Raw genomic sequence first — 22,241 nt, forward strand, 5'->3', positions numbered from 1 at the left:
AAGCCAGTCTTTTTTGTTGCTTGGGTGGAAGATGGTGCCTTTCAGGCCTTTTGGCTGGGAGTAAGAACTCTCATTCCCCATACCTGTGGTTGAAACCAAGCCATGTGTTCTTCTTGTCAAGCTAGGGAGTGACACTCTGCTAAACAGGTAGTTAAATATGATCTGCTTTTTACACTTTCTCATTTACATTCTCAGAACATTCTTTGCTGACACAACTGCAAGTGCTATACCGCTTTATGCAAATAGCTACAGATGAGTGCTGCATAGAGGGGGATAAAGCAACCAAACCAACCCTTGTGGATAGCGTACGTGAGAGAGGGATTGGTCACTCTACCAACTGGCTCACCATGGGATACAGGGTGGCAGCTAGGGGCAAAGGCAGAGCCAGCCTCCTGATACATGGATATGGACAAGACACCAGCCACAGGTGCACCCAATGTGTGAAAATAATAGGTAAGCATGTTCCTCTAGGCCTGTCCCATCCTGTGGTGGTATTTAGTTTACATCCATGATTGGTACAACTCCACCTTCTGAGCTCTGCTGTTCCCACTGGTATACACAGGATTACCATCACAAGGCAGAGCCATTTATAGCAGAAAGAAACAACAATGTATCTGGACATATAGCTGACGGTAAATAGTATGTCTCTCTACTTCTAATGAAATGAAAATGCATTCAACCTACCGATTATCATAATTTACAAGGTTTTTTTAATTAAAATGTAGAACAAAATAGAAATACCATTACGAGGTTTTAGAGCTCTATTTTAAAGCTCTTAGTCAAAAAGAAGGTTTCAATACTACTAATATGAAGCATTATTTGTTCTAAGGAGCTGCAAGTCTGCAGTGATGACACTGTTCCTATGAAAGCCAATTTCATGTTCATTGTGTGTTGTTAATGAATATAATTTCAAATTGTAACATGACGGAGAAGTGTATCATTTCAAGCTTTTAACTAGTTTACCAGATGATCCCAAGTCAAACCACTGTTCTCCACACCAATAAAATCTGTTACTTTATTTCTGCAAAGAACTGGAATTTGCTAGAAGTTGTGTGTCACACAAGTTTATGCTAGAAACAGCAAAGGTCTGTTAGTCTAGACATCACCTATATCAACACAGGTGATTGAATTACCTTACCAGATCCTCCCCTGCTCTAGCTGTTGCATATGAAAGCTAAAATGAGAATAATTGTCTCTTCTATTCCAAAGGCTTTTGCTGGGACTGGTATTGTGGTCAAGGAACACATTTTTTGCATACCAAATCAATGCAGCTCTGTCAACAAAAGTCCATAGGCTACATCAGCTGTGATGCATACACTTTAAATTGGTAAATGATGAACACTCATTGATTATTTTTCTTGACATACTTGCCCTGTGGATAACCATATGGCTGACAATCCACCACTCCTAACTATCTGTAGACCGGTAAAAGGGAAGACGCTGGAGGTAGAACATGCAGAGGTATAGAAAAACAGGTTAAGGCATCTTCAAGACAGTTCAAGGAAGGTCCTAAAGTATCTAGGTTATGCAGCACAATTACAAAGTATTCAGGCACAGCAAGTTTTCAGAAAACTCAGGCTGCTATCTATCATCTGCTGTATTTTATTAGTCTACTGACTGCTGAAGAGAGGATAGAAAACAAGAGGAATTACAAAGACACAGGAGTTGGTCAAAAGCAAGCTACTGGCTCTACTCATTTTTCATCCTAGTAGTTTTCTCCTTCCTCTCCCTTCTGCCACATGCTGTACTACATTTTGATTAAAAGCTCTAACAAACTACACATTTCATAATTCTGTTAGGCATCTAGCTATTCAGGCTATACTTCCTTTGCATTTTTGATGAGGACTTTGGAAGAGATGAAGCGCTAAGAGCATCTTAAGAACCTGCTGCAGAACTAATACAGGAACATATCAAATGGTCCGCTCCAGACAGGTATCCAGAGAAACTGCCTGTGTTACAGAGAATACTGGTCTTTTGATAGTACCAAATTAGTCTATTAGTGCTAAAGTGTAAGGCATTAAAATTCAAAACAATCAATGCTTTAGGAAAAGGAGGATGCAGCCTGGGGGTTTGGATTTACTCACTGCACATATCTCCCTCATCTTCTCCGTCGGCGCAGTCCCTGATGAAGTCACATGCCTGCCCCAGCCTGATGGCCGTTCCATTCCAGCAGCTGAAGGAACCCTCCAGAGCCATTTTTGAGCCAGAAGCAGATCCTGTAGAAAAAGAAAACAAAAACCACTTCAGATTACTGACTTGCCTTCCTCTCAGCCAACAGGTCATAGGATCCTGGATAACAATGAAGGGGAGAACACCTGGTGAAATCCCCTCAATCCAATAATTACTTGATAAAGTAATTATTTTGTTTGACCTGTTTAATCTTCTCAAATATCTAATGGTCCACCTAACAGAGAACTTCACTTCCCCAGGCATTTCTGGTGTTTTAACTTGGAAGGCATTTTTGACCCTTGAAAAGAGGGTTGAAATTCTGCAGCCTGCTCTGTGGTACTTCTCAAGAACACCACAATACACATGACAGATTTTTAATTTTATGTGAATTTACTGCTAGACTGACAGTCCTGAAGACTGATATCCTCTCTGTCTAGCTCAGGAATAACATAGCTACATGGTTTGGAAAGAACACAAGCTTTCATCATACCCTCCTGTCAACATATATTACCTATGTCTTGGATGTATCACGCTGTCATATTCTCTCTGCAAGAGAGAAAACAGTCTGATCTCTGCTTGTAGTTTTCTTTCTCTTCTATACCCACTCCTGCTCCTGCAATCCTGCACTCCCCTCCCCTTAAGTCAGGGAGCCCACAGCAGACATCTACAAAGACATGAAAATCACTAATTCATTTTACCTATGCAAAAGCAGCAAAAGGCAGCTAGCAACGTGGAAAGGAGCCAACTCTTATGAAATGAGGTCACTGAACATTACAATCACAGGCCAGTGTCATCCATTCAGAAATGATCTTGAGTACTTGTCCCTTAGCACCGTCCTTTTCTGGAGGTGCTTGATTCCCTTGACAGCTGAGAAGTCAGAGATCATCCAGCCTGATGAGTATCATTTTCCTTACTGTAGGAATTCTCCCATCCCGAGGTCTTTGATTGTAGCCAAGTGAGATACTTAAAAAAAAAGAAAAAAAAGGACTTGTCCTAAGAGACACGTTTCAGACCAGCCACCTGGAAGAGGCAGGAATTAGTTCAGCAACATCCTACAGCCAGTACGTATGGAGGAGGCCAAGCTTTTGAAGTGAAGATCCTCTTCCACAAAAATCTGGGTGTAGATACAATTCATCAAAACCTTTCTGACTCTCTGCAGAGATGTGCTTCCAGTTCACTACTCCTAGAAGGCAAGCCTAGAAGTACGAAGAGGTCTGTGCTGTGAATTCCCCACTGCAACAGCTCCTGCCCTGTCTCATATTAAATGGGTAAATGCTCAAGATTAAACCAAAGCCTCTGGGCAGAGTGAGCCATTGTTTGCCTAACTCATCCGTGCTTGCTAAACAGCGCAGCTACATCATGTTCTCTGGTACTACAGGGAGTTGGGAATCACTGGTGATTCAATTAGATGTGCACTTGATACTTTTATTTATATTGCCTGCCCAAACTAAAAATTAATGAAGCATGTACGAAAACAACCACTATTTCTCTTCAAGCTTATTTTATGGCACAAATCAATTCAGGAGTGGGGGGAATACATGCCAAACCTTTTTAATAAAGGACCCTGGCTCCTGAAAAGGGTGCTCTGTGTTATTGTCAGCTCGATTTTTTTTGACTGCCTTAAAGCAATTCTGGCTTGCTGCATACAGGCTGCACAGTGCCCTTGTATTTCAATCAAGGTCAAGGCTGACTACAGAGGAGAGCTTTGCAGAAAAAATAGACCAAGTAACTTGGAGCTGGTTGCTGACAATTTCTGCAGGCCCCTTGGTAAGGGTTTATGGCAATGAGGATTTGGCCTTGCCGTGCTCTTTGCAAAAATGCACTCTTGGAGACACCACTGAGAGCCTTCCCTATGCCACAAGCAAAACTCTTCACATGCCACAAGCCAGTCACAGCGGGCTCAGGTCAGTGTGCAAACGGATGCTAGAAAACTGTAAGTGACTCCGGTAACTCAGTAGGTGATCCCTTCTCCTAGGGGTATGAAATGAACCTATATGGCACTGTGTTGCTGGAAGTACCACCTAAAGAAAAGTTAAGAGACAAGGCCCAGAGCACTTCCATAAGGTTAGTTACACCATGACACTTAAAAATGCTGAAGTCCTACTCAAATTCAGAAGTACTTTTGTGTCTCTGAATTACCCCAGAAGAAATGCCCACGCTTATTACCAGGTCTCATATCCCACTCAGCTCATCTGCAATCTTTTCAGCAATGTCCATGCTTTAACCCAGCAGCTACTGGGATAAGATATGCAGAGATTCAGAGGAGGGGTTATTGTAGGCAATGGAGTTTTTCTGTTTATTCAATTCATTTTAACTTTGTAAAGGCACTCAGTTGTCCAAGCACATGACTGAATTGACGCTAATTATAATGGAACCAAGGCATTCAAGAGCACCTACTATCTTCTCAGGTGTCTTTCTGGCAGCCCAGGAGCACAAATCTCCTGAAGTTAACTGACTGTAGTATTTAAAAGCCATCAGTTGCAACTAGATATCAAGCAATTCCAGGAGCTCTTCCTCCAAAACAAAGCAGCGGATTTGTGTGCTCATTCACCTCTGTGGAGACAGGGCTTGAATTAGCTCAGATTTGCATTAGATGCATGTATACATGCTCCTTGTAGGTTAGAGAACACAAATAGCAAAGCTGCAGCCCAGGGAATGGCTGGGCTCTGCGACAGTGCATGATTTATTCCCATCTCCTGTTTGCTTGCTTACTGTGTGTACAAAGGCAAAATGAATTGGATAAAGGAGATGATTAACTAGTAAAACAAACTGATAACCAAAAAAAGCCCCAAAACAAATGACCCTTTTCATGGGCCACTTGATGCAGATGTTTGCATCCAAGCTCAAGGAAACTTAATTTTTAATTAAAATATTTTGTAACAAAAGTAGACATTTGATCTTTTCATTTCCCAGTCCCAGTCACTCCTGGCAAGGTAAGCCAGAATGACCTGGATCGCTGAGTCAAGTGGCCTCAACTCACGCACAGATGATGTGTAAGGAAAGGAAAATGAATAGTATCAAGTAAGTATCAAAGTAAAATTTGTGGGAGACATCCTTTATATTTACAGCAGTGTTTATGTAGCCAGTGGCATCCATAAATTATAGCAGTCATTAAGCTGTACCATAGCTGGCTTGGAGTCTTATAAATCATTATTTAAACAGCAACATTAAACAAATGGCATTTCAGGCTCTAAATTGAAAGGAGAAACAAACAATTCCTTGGGGAACAAGTGCCGACTTTGTACCTCACAGGTCCTGCTTCTGAACACAGTCCAGCCTTGGCAGTGTTCAAATCCAGTACCAGACCCTGGACACAAATGACAGCCTGGGCTTTTGACTGCCCATGCTTTTGGACTTAAGTTTCCATGTAGCAGATCAGCATGAAAGAGGAAAATCATGTGGCTTAGCCTAATGCAGGATAAGCGACTTACTGCTCAGACTGTGGGGCCAAAGGGGATGTATTTCACTCCTCAGCAGATTTTCTCCAGCTTGGGTTGCCTCTTCTCTCCTCTGCCCTCCCTTGATCAGCAGAGAAATCAATGTGCACTGGCAAGTTCTGGCACATCTGTCTCTGAGGAATGTGGCCAGAAAGATTGTGATGTTGAATCAGTGCAAAATGGGAACCCTTCACCTTACTGCCACCGCAGCTGGCCAAGTGGGAGGGAAGACTGAAATTCTTCCAGGCATTTCCAAAGATATCCCTTATCTTGCAAACTGGCTACACTGCTAATTATCATGCAGGATTAATCAAGCCGAACATAATTATACTTTCATATGTTACATTCAACTTCTCAGGCCATAATTTTTAATGCTACCGAAAGCTTTTGGGACCAACAGTCAGGTAAAGCCTTCCCACGCAGCGCACATTAAAACAAGAGAGCTTAATAGGACAGCACTTGGTGGTTGTTAAAAAACCCTGTCATTTCTACTCTGCAAAAAAAGATGAACAGAATTTTGCAATTTGCAAAGACCTGGGATGAATGTGTACCTTCATGCATGTTTTACCAAAAAGCAGCTGTTCTCTGGGCTATCCCTGAGGAGTTCGGCTGGATGCAGCTGAATTGACTCCCAGCGGTTCTTGGGGCAAGACCCTGGGATGCACACACAGTGAAAAATACCCATTTTTAAATGCATGTACGTAGTAAGAAATACCTACCCATGGAACTCCACCATGCTTATCTCACCATATGTGCTACCCCTCAAAAAAGAGAAACTTTCCTATTATTTAATTACACCTCTTAAATAGTATTTTCTAACGGGCTAGTGCTGCAGTCTAACGTTCCTCCACTAAATGACACTAAAAATGATGGATTGAGCAACCTCACTGACAATGCTTATCTGTCACAAGTATTTGTCATTAACTTCTCAATTTTATCTGCTCCTCCTTTGGTTTGAGTTCAAGGCCTTGACTCAGAGATATTTAAAAAGAGAGTACTTGGGGGATTTAAAGGTTCTGTGAAACAAAGAAAAGTTGCTGTCTAGCTATAAAAGGACAGTGAGGATTCTGAGGAGTTTCTGATTGTTGATTTTTCTATGACTCGCCATTTCTGATGGGCACATCATTTCCTCACTCTTCAACTCCAACCCTCCAGTCTTACAGCAGCACAGACATTTGAAGGCTGATGGCTTACTTGGTGCTGAGGATAGAGATATTCCAGGACAAAGGAAATTTTTTATTGATATGAGTCATTAATACCCCTGGCTTCCACCATTAGAGAAGTTGGAAGGTATGAAATAAAGGAGGTAGGAAAGTGAAAGAACAGACAGATGAGTTCACGTTTAAGGGAACTGAAACCATCCTTGGCAAATGGCCATTGAACTCCAACGTGATATAAGACAGATCACATAAATCAAAACTTTCACAGCGAGCTACGCTGCCCTCATTTTCCAGCCACCCACCCCAAGACACCTGTATTCAGATCTGCAGAGAAGTCAAGTGATCGCAGCTGCAAATAAGACCAGTGAGAGAGATACTTGGAAAACACAATGTCCTCAAAAAATGCTTTGAAAAAAGATTGGACTCCAGGTTTCTCACACCAGGCAGCCAAAATTAGTCAACACTTCATAATTTCTGGCTTTAATCTTTGTAACAGCCTCGTTACTGTTGCTGTCATTGCCTAAGGACACAAGTGAAACCACATTTGTAGGAGGCGGTGATCTCTTTTTATTAGACTGCCTGATACAGGCAGAAAAAGCAGCCCATGTTTGTATATGCCTGAAAGCTTGCCCATTTTTCCAGTTACATAAATTGGCTTTAATCTTCTTATTTCACTTCCTATACATAAAATGGGAATAAACTCATCACAAGAGCTCTGTGATGTTATTATCATTAACATTTGTAAGGAACTAAGATGTTATGATAACAGAGCCATGAAAAAACCTGTAATGAAATTATTTACTCTGTCTTCACAATGCAGTTTGAATAATTTACGGTATAAAATGAATGGGGCCATACGTCTGATGAAGGCAGGACAGAGGATAGTAAGTAACTTCCCACTGAGGGAGCACTCCCTGCCCTGTATGCTAAGGGCATAGCATTTCCACAGTGAGCTACTCCAAGGCGAGAAATCTTGCTCATTAGAGCCACGTAGAAACAGCATTTTCATTTCACAGAAAATGTCAACATTTCAAAATGTATCTAACCATAAAATAAAAATGCCCAAATTTCTCACAGAACAGAAGTTTCAAAACAATTCTGGGTTGGAAATACTCATTTAAGAGGTTTCAACATAAACCCAAGAAATTTGAAAACATGTGAATTCAGACAAAGATAAAACGTTGGGCAGGAAACTCAAGTGGACACTTACTGGTTTGGAACTCACTCATGTCAATAATTCAGCAAGCTCAGTTCTAACATGCTCTCCCTCTCTGCTGCTGTTTCAAAGTAGGAATGTTATACTTAGTATACAGATTTTAAAACATCTGCTCCTTCAGCTGTGCCTAATGCCAGTATGATTGCTTACACTGAAGAAAGCTTCATAGCACACCTGAGGAGCCAGCACTTGTTCACTGCCACGTTTCAGTAGCATGAACTTTCTACAGAGCTGTACGGCATTCAGACTAGCCAGGCCCTCTGCGTTCCCTTGGAAATACTTTTGACCAGGTCTAGTTACTTTTCCTACCTTTTGATTGAATGACTTCCCAACGTTAATGTTGGTGTGATGTAGCTTTCCTGAATTTACAGCAACAACTAGCTTCCTTAAAACTATAATGAAATAAGAATGTGGAATAAGAAAGTTAGCTATATTTCACATTTTCTCATTTTTCAATTGGGGAAGTTGACTGAGGATCTACTATTTATCTTCATAGCTCCTGAGACAGCAAATATATGCTAAGCGCAATAAGTGACATGATAATGTTTTTCCCTATTAACCTTGCACAAAATCTAGCTGCTTTTTTGTTTTTATTAGGGCTCATGGTAACATATGTATTTTTTCCTGTGATTTTCTTCCCAATCAACAAGCAGCTCCAACAGCACATCCAAAAATTAATAGTAAGCAAGTAAACAGGAGCAGCAAATTATACAAAGGAAGCGTGATTTTCTAGCATGCAGTTGTACCTACATATTCTGCGGTATCTACAAAATTGAAAAGGGACAAAAGAGATAGAAAATACTTATTCCCAAATACCTATGAAACACTCTGTATGCATAGTCATTGGACTTTTTTTTTTATTTCATCTCACTCAGCAGATCTTTAAGGTTTTCATCCCTAAATATGAACATCCTGACTTAGAACAATACAATGGGATGGAGAAATTTTGTTAAAATCCTAAATATCATTTCTTTTGGCCGCTTTTTGTTGCCCTTGCTTCAATATTAGACTGCATTTGCTATTTGATTCCCTTTTCTCTCAGGTATCATTGCATCTTTGTGAGATTAAAAAAGCAACAAAACCAAACAACCCTCCCTCCAGCTTTCATACCTCTCCTAAAAGCAGTGATTACTATATTTGTAACAGTAAGCAACTGGTTAAAAAAAGACCAAAAAACCTTTTCTGTGATTTTCTACGATTTTTTTTCAAAATACAAGCTTTGGAGAGGGAGAATAAAAAGGTCCAACTTCTATTATTAGCTCTGCCATTCCCATCAGACCTCTCTGGGTCTAAATAGGCTTGGAGACCAGCTCTTATCAGCCAGCAACCTTACCCACAGGGAACACTGGCCAGACAGATTGCTAGCTCACTGGAAGATGAATGCTATTTGCCACATGCTGCAGACGCTGACAAAATCATGAGGTGGTTAAGATCTCCAAGCTTATTTATAGACAACAGGAGCAGACTTAACACGGGTCCACTCTCAACATCAGAGATGGAACTGAATATGAAAGAAAACAAGGCTACTGGAGACAGGTCATGAACACAGTGCTTCCAAACTTCATGCACGCCTCTTTTTGGGTAAACTCTAACAGTTGATCAGATAGGAAATATATGTAAGTTTTCACATTTTGCTTCCTAGAAGGCTGAGTTCAAATCCACTTTCAATTACTCAAGTAAATTTTATCTTTGCCTGTTAACGCTCCCCAATTCCAAGCACAACCAACACTGTCACTACACATAGTGAATTTTTTTCCCATTCTTATTTCTTACAAACACCACATCAAGAAAAAATCACTAACATTTTAAAGATGAGGAAACTAAGGCACACCCCAACCAATTTCAAATAATGAAATGAGACTGTAAATTGCCCAAACCAGAGTAACTCTCTGACTCCTGTTCCAACCTCTATCAGTTGGACTGAAGTTGACCAGATCTAAGAAAAAAGCCACAGAAGGGAGAGACTGGAGAAGATTGCTTGGCTCATCAAGAGCTGATTCTACGCAGGTCAGATATAACCTCTCTCTGAACCCTGCAATAGTAGCATCTCAGTAATCTCTCAGTCATGCGCTTTTAGCACTGCCAAACCAGTCAGAGGTACATTTGTATGCCTCGTCATGAAAAACACAAATAGAGGTATGACACTTAATTGTATTCAAACATCATTTTAGATAGGAACAATTTTTTGTTTCTAAAATGTGATTCTGCTTCTGTAACTGTTTAAAGCAGTATCTCTCCTTTAGGTGTCAGCAGTATTAAATTAAGGTTTATGGCCCTACTGCAGATCAGTTGCTGGGGGAGATGGGTGGAATATCACAAATCAGCACAATCACGAGCATGCATATGTGGTTCCTTTCAGCAGGGTGCAGTAATGCTTTACTGTGCAAAGCAGTGGCCCCACAGTGGAAGAGCAATAGTTGTTCCAGGTAGAAGCAGACGCTTGCTGGGGAAGAAAGTCTCATGTTGTGTCCCTTTCCACTATACCAACCTCTGCAAAAATCTTTAGTTGTGCAAGTGCAACAAATTGTCATCGAGGAGCTAATCTCTACTTTGTTCAAAAACTGAGCAACAATACCTCAAAACCTCAAAGCATAAGCAAAATGAAATTGCATATGAGCACTTGCTGTGAGGGAGAGCAATAGTATTAGTGACACATAACAGATTTGCCACTGGAAGGGACTTAATGTGGATGGATGCTATCCAGTTTTCAGTTCTGGGGAAGCAAAAGGAAACACTGCAGTGCTACCCTACCTCCACACATCCCTGAACATCAGTATGTTGGTGGATGCTATGACTCACTAGGGACTCTTCCAGCTGAATACACTGAAAACTGCCTACATCTTAGTGCTTTGAAGCCAGTCCAAAGGGATGGAGAAGTAGCAGTTCTTTGCCTCTGTGTATCAGGCTGTGCTTCAAGGCCTTGCTACACTTGAATGAAATTATGCCAGGAGCAAAGCTGCTGAAGGTCAACAGCCCTCAACATCAAAAAAAGCCTGGGGAAGGACTCCTTCCTGGAGTCTGAGTCTCTGCCGGAGGATCTCTGCTAACCCTTGAACATGTGGAAAACTTACGAATTGGGAATGCTTACAGAAAAAAAAACAAAACGTCAGCGAAGAACACAGGGATTAGTGCCATGTAAGCCAACATACCTACTGAAGATATTAGGACAAAAACACAAGAAGGGATGACATTACAATTCCAAGACAACCACCCAGGTTTCAGGCAGTCTCTCTACTGTCTTGTGGCATGCTAAAAGACACTTCGGTTAATGCTTTCCATGCAAGATCTCTCTCCCAAGCATATACTGAGGAACAGAGAGAATTCTAAGAGTTGATCAATATCATTCCTCAGAATTACCATGCCCTGAGGATGAGATGCCTGTGGGTTGCTAGCCACAGCAGAATAGCTACACAAGTGTTAAATAATATTAAAATGGCTTTTTTATTACTTTTAATACTGTGATAGGAATCTTAATAAAACAGTTGCTATGTGTGAAGACAGATCTTATGACTCTAGGTTTTCTTTAAGATCTTTCCCTTCCATGAGTAGACTGTGCAATCAAACACTAAGAACATTTTATACAATTACTCAGAACTGACAGCCATTTCTTTTACAGTTCTCATCTTCAAATTTGGCACCATAAAATGTATGCCAACCCAAAATATTTCTTTATATCTACTTTGTCAATAGGCTTTCTGTTGAGTGCAAACTCCCCTTCAAGGTTCTTCGAACCCTTCTTCCCCCCATTTTGCTAACTGATTCAGCTGGCCATTAATTAATCTCTTAACTATCATCAGCAATATTATCAAATTCTCACAAATTTGCTGCTGCTGTTATTATGTAAAATGCTGCTCCCACCTGGGTAGGTTTCAGCAAACTGTAACACCTTGTTGACTCCAGATAAATCTATTTATACAATGCAAATGTACCTCTCCCTGGCAGACAAATCCTTTATAACTAAATCCTTTATAACTGCAAACAATTCATTATACAAAATAGAGAAGTAGGAGGACAGACACCTTACTGCTCATTCTTCATCAAGACCTAGCAAACATAAACATTTGGGTACAAAACAAGTAATAAAAAGAGAATATGAAATAGGGGTTTCTAGCCCCACTGCAAAGTAAATGGGGTTAGTCTGGTTTTGTGGCAAACGGGGGCAGTACGCTACACATGAATAATTATGGAAAGGTCCAGAAAGAGGAGCAGAGCACATGGAAATGACATACAGAACCTAACCCAGCCATACGTGCATAGTATTCTGACTGACTTGGAATCAAAAAACAGTTAGGCATATAAGGAACTAAGAAAAGAGAAATGTAAACCTATTTCAGGAAATAATGAAATTCTGTATACTCTCTACCAAAGATCTACTGGATTGTGGTGCAGTTTCAAAGGAGATGTTGGAAAAAAACCTATCAGTTTAGAAGAGGGTTACAGTTAACAAGCTGTACTGGACAGGACTCACTCAACAGCACAAACTGCACAAACACACTGAATAATAAGAAAGAACCACCAAACTTTCTTTTGGCCATAAAATGGACTAGGGGAGACCTACAAGGTACTTTACATTTACATGTGTCTACACTTGGTCTCGAAGTATCAATTTAAAAGACCAAATAATGATTAACATTAATTTTCGTATGCATTTCATCAAATCTTATCTCTGAGCAGCAGCCATCTTGGGGAGGTCAGCCATCTTAGGGAACACAAACTCTTCTGTTTTTTTTTACTATGATCCACTGCTTGCTCTGTACTTGTACTTCCATTCATCTTAAGCTGCCCATGGTCCTCTCCGAGGTATAGTTAAGTTATACTGAGTGCAAAGGTGTTAGATACACCTAGAGAACAGTTAAAATACCTGACTTCCAGCCCTCCCGGAGTTTTAACTTAATGGGATGTGGATACAGTTCACCAGCTATAATGAATGTCACTGGCCAACTGCTCACATCACTACAGTACCTCAAAGCCTGGAATGTAACCCACAATGCACAAGGAATCTACGTTCAGAAAGTTTAGTGAAATACTATCAACAAAATCAACTGCCCTGGAATTTGCACTTAAACCAGGAAAAATGTCTTGACTTCTTTTCCAGGACTTCTTGATAAACAGCAGCAGGACTCTTATGCTGCAGTAGTTACAGTAAAGGCTCTCAACTCTACTTTGACCATGCCCTTCCTTCCCATCCCACAGGTAATTACCTCTGCTTTTTAGTGAGCAATATAGTTTTAAACAGTCTGTCAATGAGGTATCACAAAGATGATAAAAATGCCTTGCCCTAGCATCTAATACAGATAAAATCAATGATCCGCTGTCCCACAGGCGGTAACATAGTCAGAAAGCTGAGAAGCCTCTGCATCCACAGCAGCCAGGTCTTTATGGGCAACAGCCACTGCATTCTCCGAAAGATTTTCAGCAGAACAGTAGGACAGCTTAGCAAACTAAGAGCTGGCAAAGATAGGGTGGCAAATCCAAATGATCGGCCCCCTGCGTATGAAGAAGTTTCAGCACAGACAGTAGCAGTTCAAGTTTTCTCTCCACTGCGAGAACTCACCGATCCTATGTCCATTCTACCTCCCTCTCCAGTCCAGTGACAATCCTGCTGGGAAGGTCTCTGGACAACTTTGTTCATCTCTGCTAGCAAAAAGTAGAAGTGAAAGGTATCTCACAGTAGTCACTATGTCTCTTCCAGCTAGACCATAACTAAGTTACCAGCTCGTCCAGGGTATTCTTGGAAATATAAAGCCTGGCATCCTTTTCCCAATACCCAACAAAAGGAAGAAAGAATTAAATAACCAAGGACTAAGAACAAACCAGCCAAAACACAGCAGCCTAGCATCATTTTTTGAGGTACTTCAAACCAGCACTCCATTTGTGTGTGCAGGGGCCTCGAATTGCTAGGAAGCTACCTTCAGAAATGCTGCCTATCAAATAAGGAATCTGATGGTCAGGATTTCCAAACTGGCTCTTACACTGTGACCTTGGATAAGTCTCTTCACTTCTTCAAGCTTCCATCTCGCTGCCTGTGACAGAAAGAAATAACACTTTGTGGGGAATATGTGGCCTCGCTATTGTTTAGAACTAGCACTATGTGAATAGCATATTTTTGTTTGCACAGAAAAAAAAAAAATCTCATTTTTAAGAGCTATGTAAAATGAAAATGTCCCATGCAGAAGAAAAATGTTTGCTCAGCATTACTCCAAAAGATTTTATTTGACCTGAAATAAAATATTGGTTAGCTCCAGGAAACTTGTTATTGTTCCAAATTTGTTTCATTTCAAATATTTCATACTTTCTTTATTCCTTTTAACATAGCTTCAAATAAAAAAAACCCCTAAAGTCCAGGGGAAAGGTGTTAAAAATTCGTGTCTTCCCTTCCTTTTTTTTTTTTTTTGGTCAGAACACTTACTAAGTTTGACCAGAATTTTGAATAGCTTTGTCCCACTAAGTTGCATTTTTAACAAACCTAGAATAAAAATGGAGATGCTGCCTACCCTTGTGTAACACACAGAGGCTCTCAAGTGAAAGGCTGTATTGAGTGTATCACTAAATGCTAATCACAAGCACGGAGGATGACAGAATCACTTGAGTCATTACCACATGCTAATGCAGCATCTGTCTGAGGAAGCCCTGGGTCATTTCAGCTTGGTACTGTCCCCTGAAATCTACTCACTCAGTGCACCAAAGAGACATTTTTTACCATGTTAGCACTGACAGGACTGACAACATTCTCTCTATTTGGCATGTATTAAAATGTGCAAATATTAGCAAAACACAGATTTAACTGAGGGAACCTCAGATCTGGAGAGTAGTGAAAAACAACTATGAAGCCTGCACATGAGCATTATGGAGGTATTACGCTGCTATTGCTTTCTCAGTGAGAAGCAGTATGGAAAACAGTTAATGTAAACTCAACATTAAAAATTTCACTGACAATTAAGGTGACAGATTAAACTGATCTACATGCAATCTGCAAACTGATTTGGCATTCACTGATTAATGCAGTGAATTAGATGTTAACATCTCACATGCAATGTTATAAATCACTAACTTCACTCAGCAATGTATATGTGGTGTCAATTTTTGATGTTGCGTAAGTTATTAAATTTTCCATAGGTGAAGCACTGCGTATCTATTACAGTTTTAGGATGAGATTATGAACAGAGACTTTCAATTTCTGACCAAAATTGAGAGTACTCAATACTATTATAACTGCTCAGATTTCCAAAATTCAAGTGGAAATTGCTTTTCATTGTAGTGGACAATAGCAATAGAAACCTACCAGCACCAAGTCTGGACCCAAGCTTCTTTTTAGTGGACACGCCTTTGAAGGTGGAGAGATGCTTTAGAAATGTGATCTATTTCTCCAAAAAGGTGCTTTCAAGAAATGTCCATCTCTGAGTTCTGCTGATACTCAACTGCTTGAAGAAACTGCAGCAAGAAATGCCACAGAAGGCCCCTGAGATCTGTTATAAGTATTTGGCCCAATTACGGCAAACAAGGCAGAGTCCCTCTCTTATGCTTTTCTACAGATGTTACTCTCCATGAGTTAACAGACCCCAAGTACTTTCAACTATACACTCACAAATTCACAAGGTGAAGGTACTCCCCTCCACAAATCCCAGGCAGTGCAAGGCTTTAGCCTCAGCAACAACAGTTCAGCTCACCGTTGTCAACACTAATGAGTTAAACTGGACTGTAACGAGATCGTGGAGTTATTTGTAGCTATGGTACAGGCAAGTCCCTTTGGTTGCAGGCAGACATCCTCCCCCAGCTGCTTTGGCAGGAGAGATTATTGCCTCCATCTGTTCAGGACCACTTTCCCTCCTGATCTGCTGATGAAGCAGCATGCACAAGTACTCCCTAATTTATTTCAGGCAAAGTCAGACAGGTGAGACCAGAACAACAGTTCTTACCTACTCAAGGATTTTATGTTAACCTGTCTCATTTTCAAATGACAGCTGCTTTATGGGCTGCATTAAAACATCTTACAGACTCTTGTGACCTGCTTAAAGACTACAGGAGCAAAGCCACAATACAGTGGTGCTACAAGGCAGAGGAGCAACTCAGTGGCTGTGCTCTAGTCATTTTTAAAAAACATCATTCTAATACATGAGATAATTCTGACACTGATAATATTCTCACTATTCCATGCAAAGCAATTTATGGAAGAGGGAGTAGTTTCCTTTCCTTTTTTTAAAGAGGGCATACTGTGGAACATCAGACTGCTAACTCCCATTACCTTTGCAGCTTTGGGAAAACTTGTAAACACAGCTTGGTCTTGATCTGAGATATTCAGCTCAAGTCTGCCTCTAAAACAGGGAGAATGGAAAAAACCAACTGCAAGTATGCTCAAGTTCAGAGGAAATTCTGTCTCAATTTAGAACTGTACAAGAGGGACCTTTCTTTAAATCAAAAATGGAGATAAAAGGGTATGTTTATGTACAGGAAATCATAGCAGCTTTTTTGCAGACTAGTATTTAAAATTATTAAAACACAATGAACATGTAACCAAAAAAACCCCTACTTGGTACAATTTTCTGTTAAAAAAAAAAAAAGAACATTTTGTTTTAAATTTTCCTGATAAAGAAGAAACATTGATTAAACTAATGTAATGGAATAGAAATTACCTGACATGACTCTTAACGGTGTATCATGCCTACAAAGTCCTGCCAGTTGAAGTTTAGGCTAGAACTCAATGATCTCCAGGAACTGCATTTGAAGTGACTAACTCATGAATGTAACCAGATATCCTTGCAGAAGTAGGATGAATTAAGGTTCAAGGCAAATGCTGCATATAATATAGATCTTAACATCATTTAGAAGCAAGGCTGTTTAAGGCTTTATTAAGTGATTGAGTTACCGCTTCTGCTTAAACAGAAGTGACAGAGTCGTTCACAAGGGTAATAAAAATAAACCAGATAATGCAAGAGAAGGAATTGCACCTACTGGGAAGGAAGTAACTGGTAAGGAAGTAACTGAAAAAACAATGTGGATCTTCTATTACCGCTCTTTGGAAAGCAGCATGGCATCCAATATCCAAATGCAACTCAATTTAAGCAGATTTTTCAAAAAGCCTTTATTGAGGTCTCTCATAAAGGAATGTGGTCAAAAAAAAAATATCAAAGCTTTTACATATAAGTGATTTTGTGAGGATGCAGAGAAGCAATATGATCTACAGGGCTCCATTAGAAGGCTCTTGGCTGTAGCTCTGCTTCGACCAACAACCACTTTACTTTTGACAAACCACTTCTGCATCTGAATGTTCTTCTGTGTGAAAGGACTGTGGGTTTTTTTCAGAAATATATCTTATTTTCTAGACCCATTCATAAAATATCTGCAGAGGGTAAAAGCCCAGGGCTGATTTCTGGTTTATAACTTATACAGGTTTCCCAGAACAGCTGGTGGTTTTAGTGCAGAGAGGCTTCTAGGTCTGACTGGAAGCATCCTGTCAAAGCTGCACGGATGAAGCTTCTATTGGTAATGCTGGTATTGTAAAGTATTTCTGGATAGTGCTATTAATCTTGCACTCAACAGCCATTTAATTTTTTTCAGGGTTTACCCTAACAGACTCTGAATAAACTCCTGCAAAATAATTACTATAAAATGATTTATCTAGCATGCTAACCAGTGAGCATTGACGATGTTCAATAGAGAATCTGTTTGTTAAAGGTTCCTTGCCTGACACTATTCATTCGAAAGTGAGGAATGGGTGGGCAGACTTTATAGATTACAGGTATTAAAGCACCCACTGGCTTTAAAAGGATAGTTCTGTTAGAAATTCCAGGCTACAATTCTTCAAGCAAAGCATTGTCCCCTTTCTGACACTCTGATGATGCTATGATGTTAAAGGTGGAATGAATTGCTCTCTGAAGTGCTTCTTTTTCTCTCTGCTGACTACAGAGGGACCCTAGAGACTAGCTTTGACATGATGCCTAACTTTCAGATAGCTGAAGTCACAAAAGATGAATATCACCTTGTCTAACTTCATACAACAAAGCATCTGAATGTCTGAACTAAATCTTGCCTAGGGAGATTGAATCCCATGATGTCGTGAATTAGATGACTGGTTTATTATACAGATTTTATTCCCTGACAGTTCAGTTGAGGTCTAGACTGAGAATTGTGCTGAACTGCTTGGAAATTATCTTTGTAACTTGGAGCTTAGGAGAAGATTTTTTTTGTCTCCTATCCAAGGAAAATATTTTCTGGCCTTTGTTCAAATGTTAAAAAAAGCAGCCAGCATCAGCAGAATGTAGATAGATGTATTGAAACAGAGGTCTCCTATACACTATTAAGACAAAGAAATAAGGAGAAAGGGACAAGTCCATTGCTTGGCTTTGTAAACTGTAAAATAAACTGCCTTCATTTCACCTAGTGCCTTTCCTATTCACTTGTTATGAACACTTGGCACCTAGTAAAACCCACACAAATGCAGCAAGATTCCTTAGGCAAACGGTGAAGCTCTGCCATGACCAAGCTCTCTGCGCAAGTAACTTTCGGCGTGAGTGCAATTTTCTAAAGAGGAGTCCCCAGAGACAGCACTCAATTATACCAACACAGTCGCTGCTTAGGCAATGCCTAGCATTAACTAAAAACTCAAAGCTGACAGCAAGTCTGCTCTCTCCTATTTCATCAGTCAAATCCCTTGACTTAAACTTGTTACAGATGCACCAGTAAACTGCTGGTCATTGTTGCTGCCACAAATGGTCTGATTCTGTTCACTCGCTACTTCTCTCTCATTTCTAAGATCAATGAAAAGGCTATTTAAAATTGTTACCATTTCCTCCCAACTAACTCCATCCCAGGTGTCAGCTAATCTAATGCCCACTCACTGTGGCCCAGCCAAAGGGCTTTGGTCATCTTTATTCACCTGTTGTTACTTGCCTTTGTATCTGTGCTAAGGAATTCACAGTCTAATTTCTTTGTCCTTTGCTTGTACTCAGTGCACAGCACGGACCAGTCTCATCTGTGAGTACTGCTCTGAGATGGTATAGCAATATGAATAAATGGAAACAGTAATAAACTCCTCTGTAGTATTTACAGAACAGTATCACTGTGGGCTTGCAGTGTAGGAAGAGTAATTTTGCATGACTGACTTCCATTTGGTGGCATCCTGCCCGGTCATGACACTTTGGTTTCATTTTGGCAATTACCCTAATTGTCCAGGAAAGGAATGCACTATTTACTCAAAAAGTCAAAAAATAATATGAACCAGAGAATGCTCTGCTATTATACTTGAGAAAGGCAACTGTAATATATTACAGACACTGCTGATGTCTGGTACTGCTAGTAAAAGAAGAAGCGAGTAGAAGTACATTTATTATAATTTAGGGGGACCTACATGAAGTCACAAATTAGCCCACATTCTACAAATCAACAATTAAGATGAAGACTACTTGCTACAATATAAACTTATATTGGAGTAATAATTGCCCTAAAGGTTTCATGATGAGATTAGATAGGCAGGAATGTTTTAAGACTAAAGGGAAAGAGGAAGAATAGGCTTGTGCAAATGAGAGAAATTGCCTGATTTCACTTGGGAGCAGAGGAAGTTGGAGGTGCTCCAAAGATGGAATTAGAAGAAAACAGAAGACAAACACCGTAAGCATGGAAGACCACTGCAAAGCATTCTGCAAAGATGAGCAGGTCAAACATCTCTTGGAGTAGAAGTTTTTCCCAACATATGATAGAAAAGGTTATTTTGCTTTTCTCATTTGTCTTAATCAGTTGTAATATATTTAGAAAATACACTTTGTACAAAGTGTATTTCGCAATCCAATTTTTAAAAAAAAATCAATGTAACTTTATAGTAATATGTATCATTGCACACACTAAGGGTCAGCTCCAGTCTCCTTTACCTACAATGAAAGAACAGCTATAACTTAAACCTAACTATTCTGTTTTCCAAATCAAACTCTTCTGTTGGCTATGAAGAGTCCAGCAATGACAAAGAAACTGAATTCCAAATCAGTGATGTTCCTACCAAGCCTCTTGTTAGGCTCCTCCTTTTTCAAAAGCTTTGATACATATATAGGGACAGATCTTCAGCTGATGCAAGTAGTGATAGCTGCAACAATTAATGGGGTGATGTGCAATGTGCTTTACAATTTTCACCAGCAGAAGCTCCACCCAGGTAACTTGACAGTTACTCACTTCACTTCCTTTACTTTGGGAAATGGCTCGCGTGCATAAATACTTCTGTTACTTTGCTGTCTAAGCCACTTGGCAATTTTTGTAGACAGGTGAGTCACTTTACTAGTGTTTTGTTACCTGTGTGTACAATAAAAGTGCCTGATGAGTTAATACTCTTGCCAAAACTTTACACTTAGTGTTTCTGATCTTAGAGTGATTGGTTTCTTTTTGTTATGGTTTCATTAACATATGTTCATAAACACATGTACATACACTGTTATTCCATGAGGTGCTTAAAGAGTGAACAGTGACTTTCTATAAATCAATAGCAACACTGATAATATTCCAGAAATATTGACATTTCATATTTATCTGGTTTTGTACTGTATAACAGGATGCTGGATTTATGCAGTTGTTGCTTACAGCTCTAAATGACATCTTAAAAATCCAGTACATAATTTAGGTTTAAGTGCATGGAATATTCACTGCTGTAGTCTCCGCAAAATCATTTACTCTAGATTGTGGCTTACACAAATCAACCAAAACAGCGTAGATCCCAGTATGCCGCAACCCACCATCTCACAGATTGCCACTCAACCGTCAAAGTTTTGAGGTATCAAAATGGTTGCTTTGTTCATCTCCACCCACATCAAATGAAAAAGCCACCATTGATATTATTTTTGTAACATGATAAATCTCTCTGTAAGAGTTGACTAAATTATATTTCCTTGTAGATCTGAAAAACATTTCCAAACCTTTTATTTTGCTTACAAATTTGCTGATACTCCATCAGTCATGCCCCCATGAACAATACACTTCAATCTGAAATTGGACCTAGAATCCAGCTGAGTCATTTAAGTGCTTGCAGCCTCACAGTTGTACAAAACTTCAGCTGGCAATCATTTAAAGAAAGGGGGGGAAAAGTATTCTTAAAATTTCTTTCATGTAATGAAACCTGACTGGTAATTTAAGATCTTTCCATTCGTGTGTGACTTTTGGATCAATATGCCTTACTAGCAGGGCTTTCAAAAGCTCAATTCATAAAAGCCCTGTATGCCTCATTTATGGAGGTACTCCATAAAACTGCCTCCATGGAAGCACAGTGCACAGTCTGTCCCTTCTCATCCTCACAGGTGGAAGGCATGCCTCAGCCCAATTCAGTAATGATGGGATTTTTGAAAACTCCCAGAGGACTAAGGAGCATAGTTCCCACTAATCTGTGCTCCTAAGTCACTTGGCAGCTTTTGAAAGTTCCTCTCTTTCCCCCTGTTTTTCATGACTTCAGAGCAAAAGAATCACAACATACAGGTTTAATTATCCTGACTGAGATTCTGATGTGTGGCTATGGATTGTGAGTTTCCAAATACAGCATAAAGGAGTCTCATTTGCTGAAAGGGAATGTGCTCCTTTTCAGAAAACTTTGGTCCCCCATTACAGATTCTAAATTTTTCAGGGAAAATTCGATGCATTGGGTTTAGTTAGTTGACATTTCTATTTATGTATTATGGATTTGATTTGGAATTACAAGGTCAGGGCTTTTTGGTTTTAGTTGTTCTATTGCAGAGCCTCTACTTCAATGTATCCATCACTGTTGCCACCAACGTGCCACACCTCTCTCACACTAGATACAGTGCAGAATTATTAAACAATGTCTGTGGTTTGGTGCAGCAATTGGTTTGCTAAGAAAGCTGCCTTCAGTAGGTCATGCAGAAACAGAACAGCAGGACAAAGAAAGAAGGGCTCCCTGAGGCAGAAAGAAGAAGGTTTTGGACAAGAAAAGGGAAGAGCTGGACAGGATCTTACAGGAAGACTGGGGCAGATTTGCAGTAAGACCTCTCAGAAGATAAGCCCTGGGGTGTAGAAGTGCCTTGAGCCAAAATCTAAAGAAGTCTTCACTGTGGTAAACAAAGAGAAGGAATTACACCTTTCTGAATCTTGTATGCATTGCACCACTACAGAGCAGTGCTACCTCAGAATCCAGCATTGGTGTGTACGATTCTTACGCAGGCCTTTAAAAAAAAATAAGGTTCTTACTGCTGACTTTATTTTGTCTTCTGCAACCTGGAAGTGCATACAGAAAATCTTTTTTCCTTCTTGTCCCATCTTCTCCTCATTCTTGCTCTT

The 22,241-nt window shown here is 39.9% G+C and overlaps 1 protein-coding gene across 1 annotated transcript in view; it reads right to left on the reverse strand.

Moving 5' to 3' along the window:
* ALK (ALK receptor tyrosine kinase) overlaps window positions 1–22,241 on the reverse strand; it is a 320,097-nt gene that overhangs the window by 77,320 nt on the left and 220,536 nt on the right. Inside the window, exon 6 of the mRNA XM_075706949.1 lies at window positions 2,085–2,216. Within this exon, the coding sequence (XP_075563064.1) occupies window positions 2,085–2,216 (132 nt within the window). The remainder of the gene's footprint in view (window positions 1–2,084; window positions 2,217–22,241) is intronic.

This window comes from Pelecanus crispus, chromosome 3 (genome assembly GCF_030463565.1).
Source record: "Pelecanus crispus isolate bPelCri1 chromosome 3, bPelCri1.pri, whole genome shotgun sequence".
Classification (NCBI taxonomy): domain Eukaryota; kingdom Metazoa; phylum Chordata; class Aves; order Pelecaniformes; family Pelecanidae; genus Pelecanus; species Pelecanus crispus.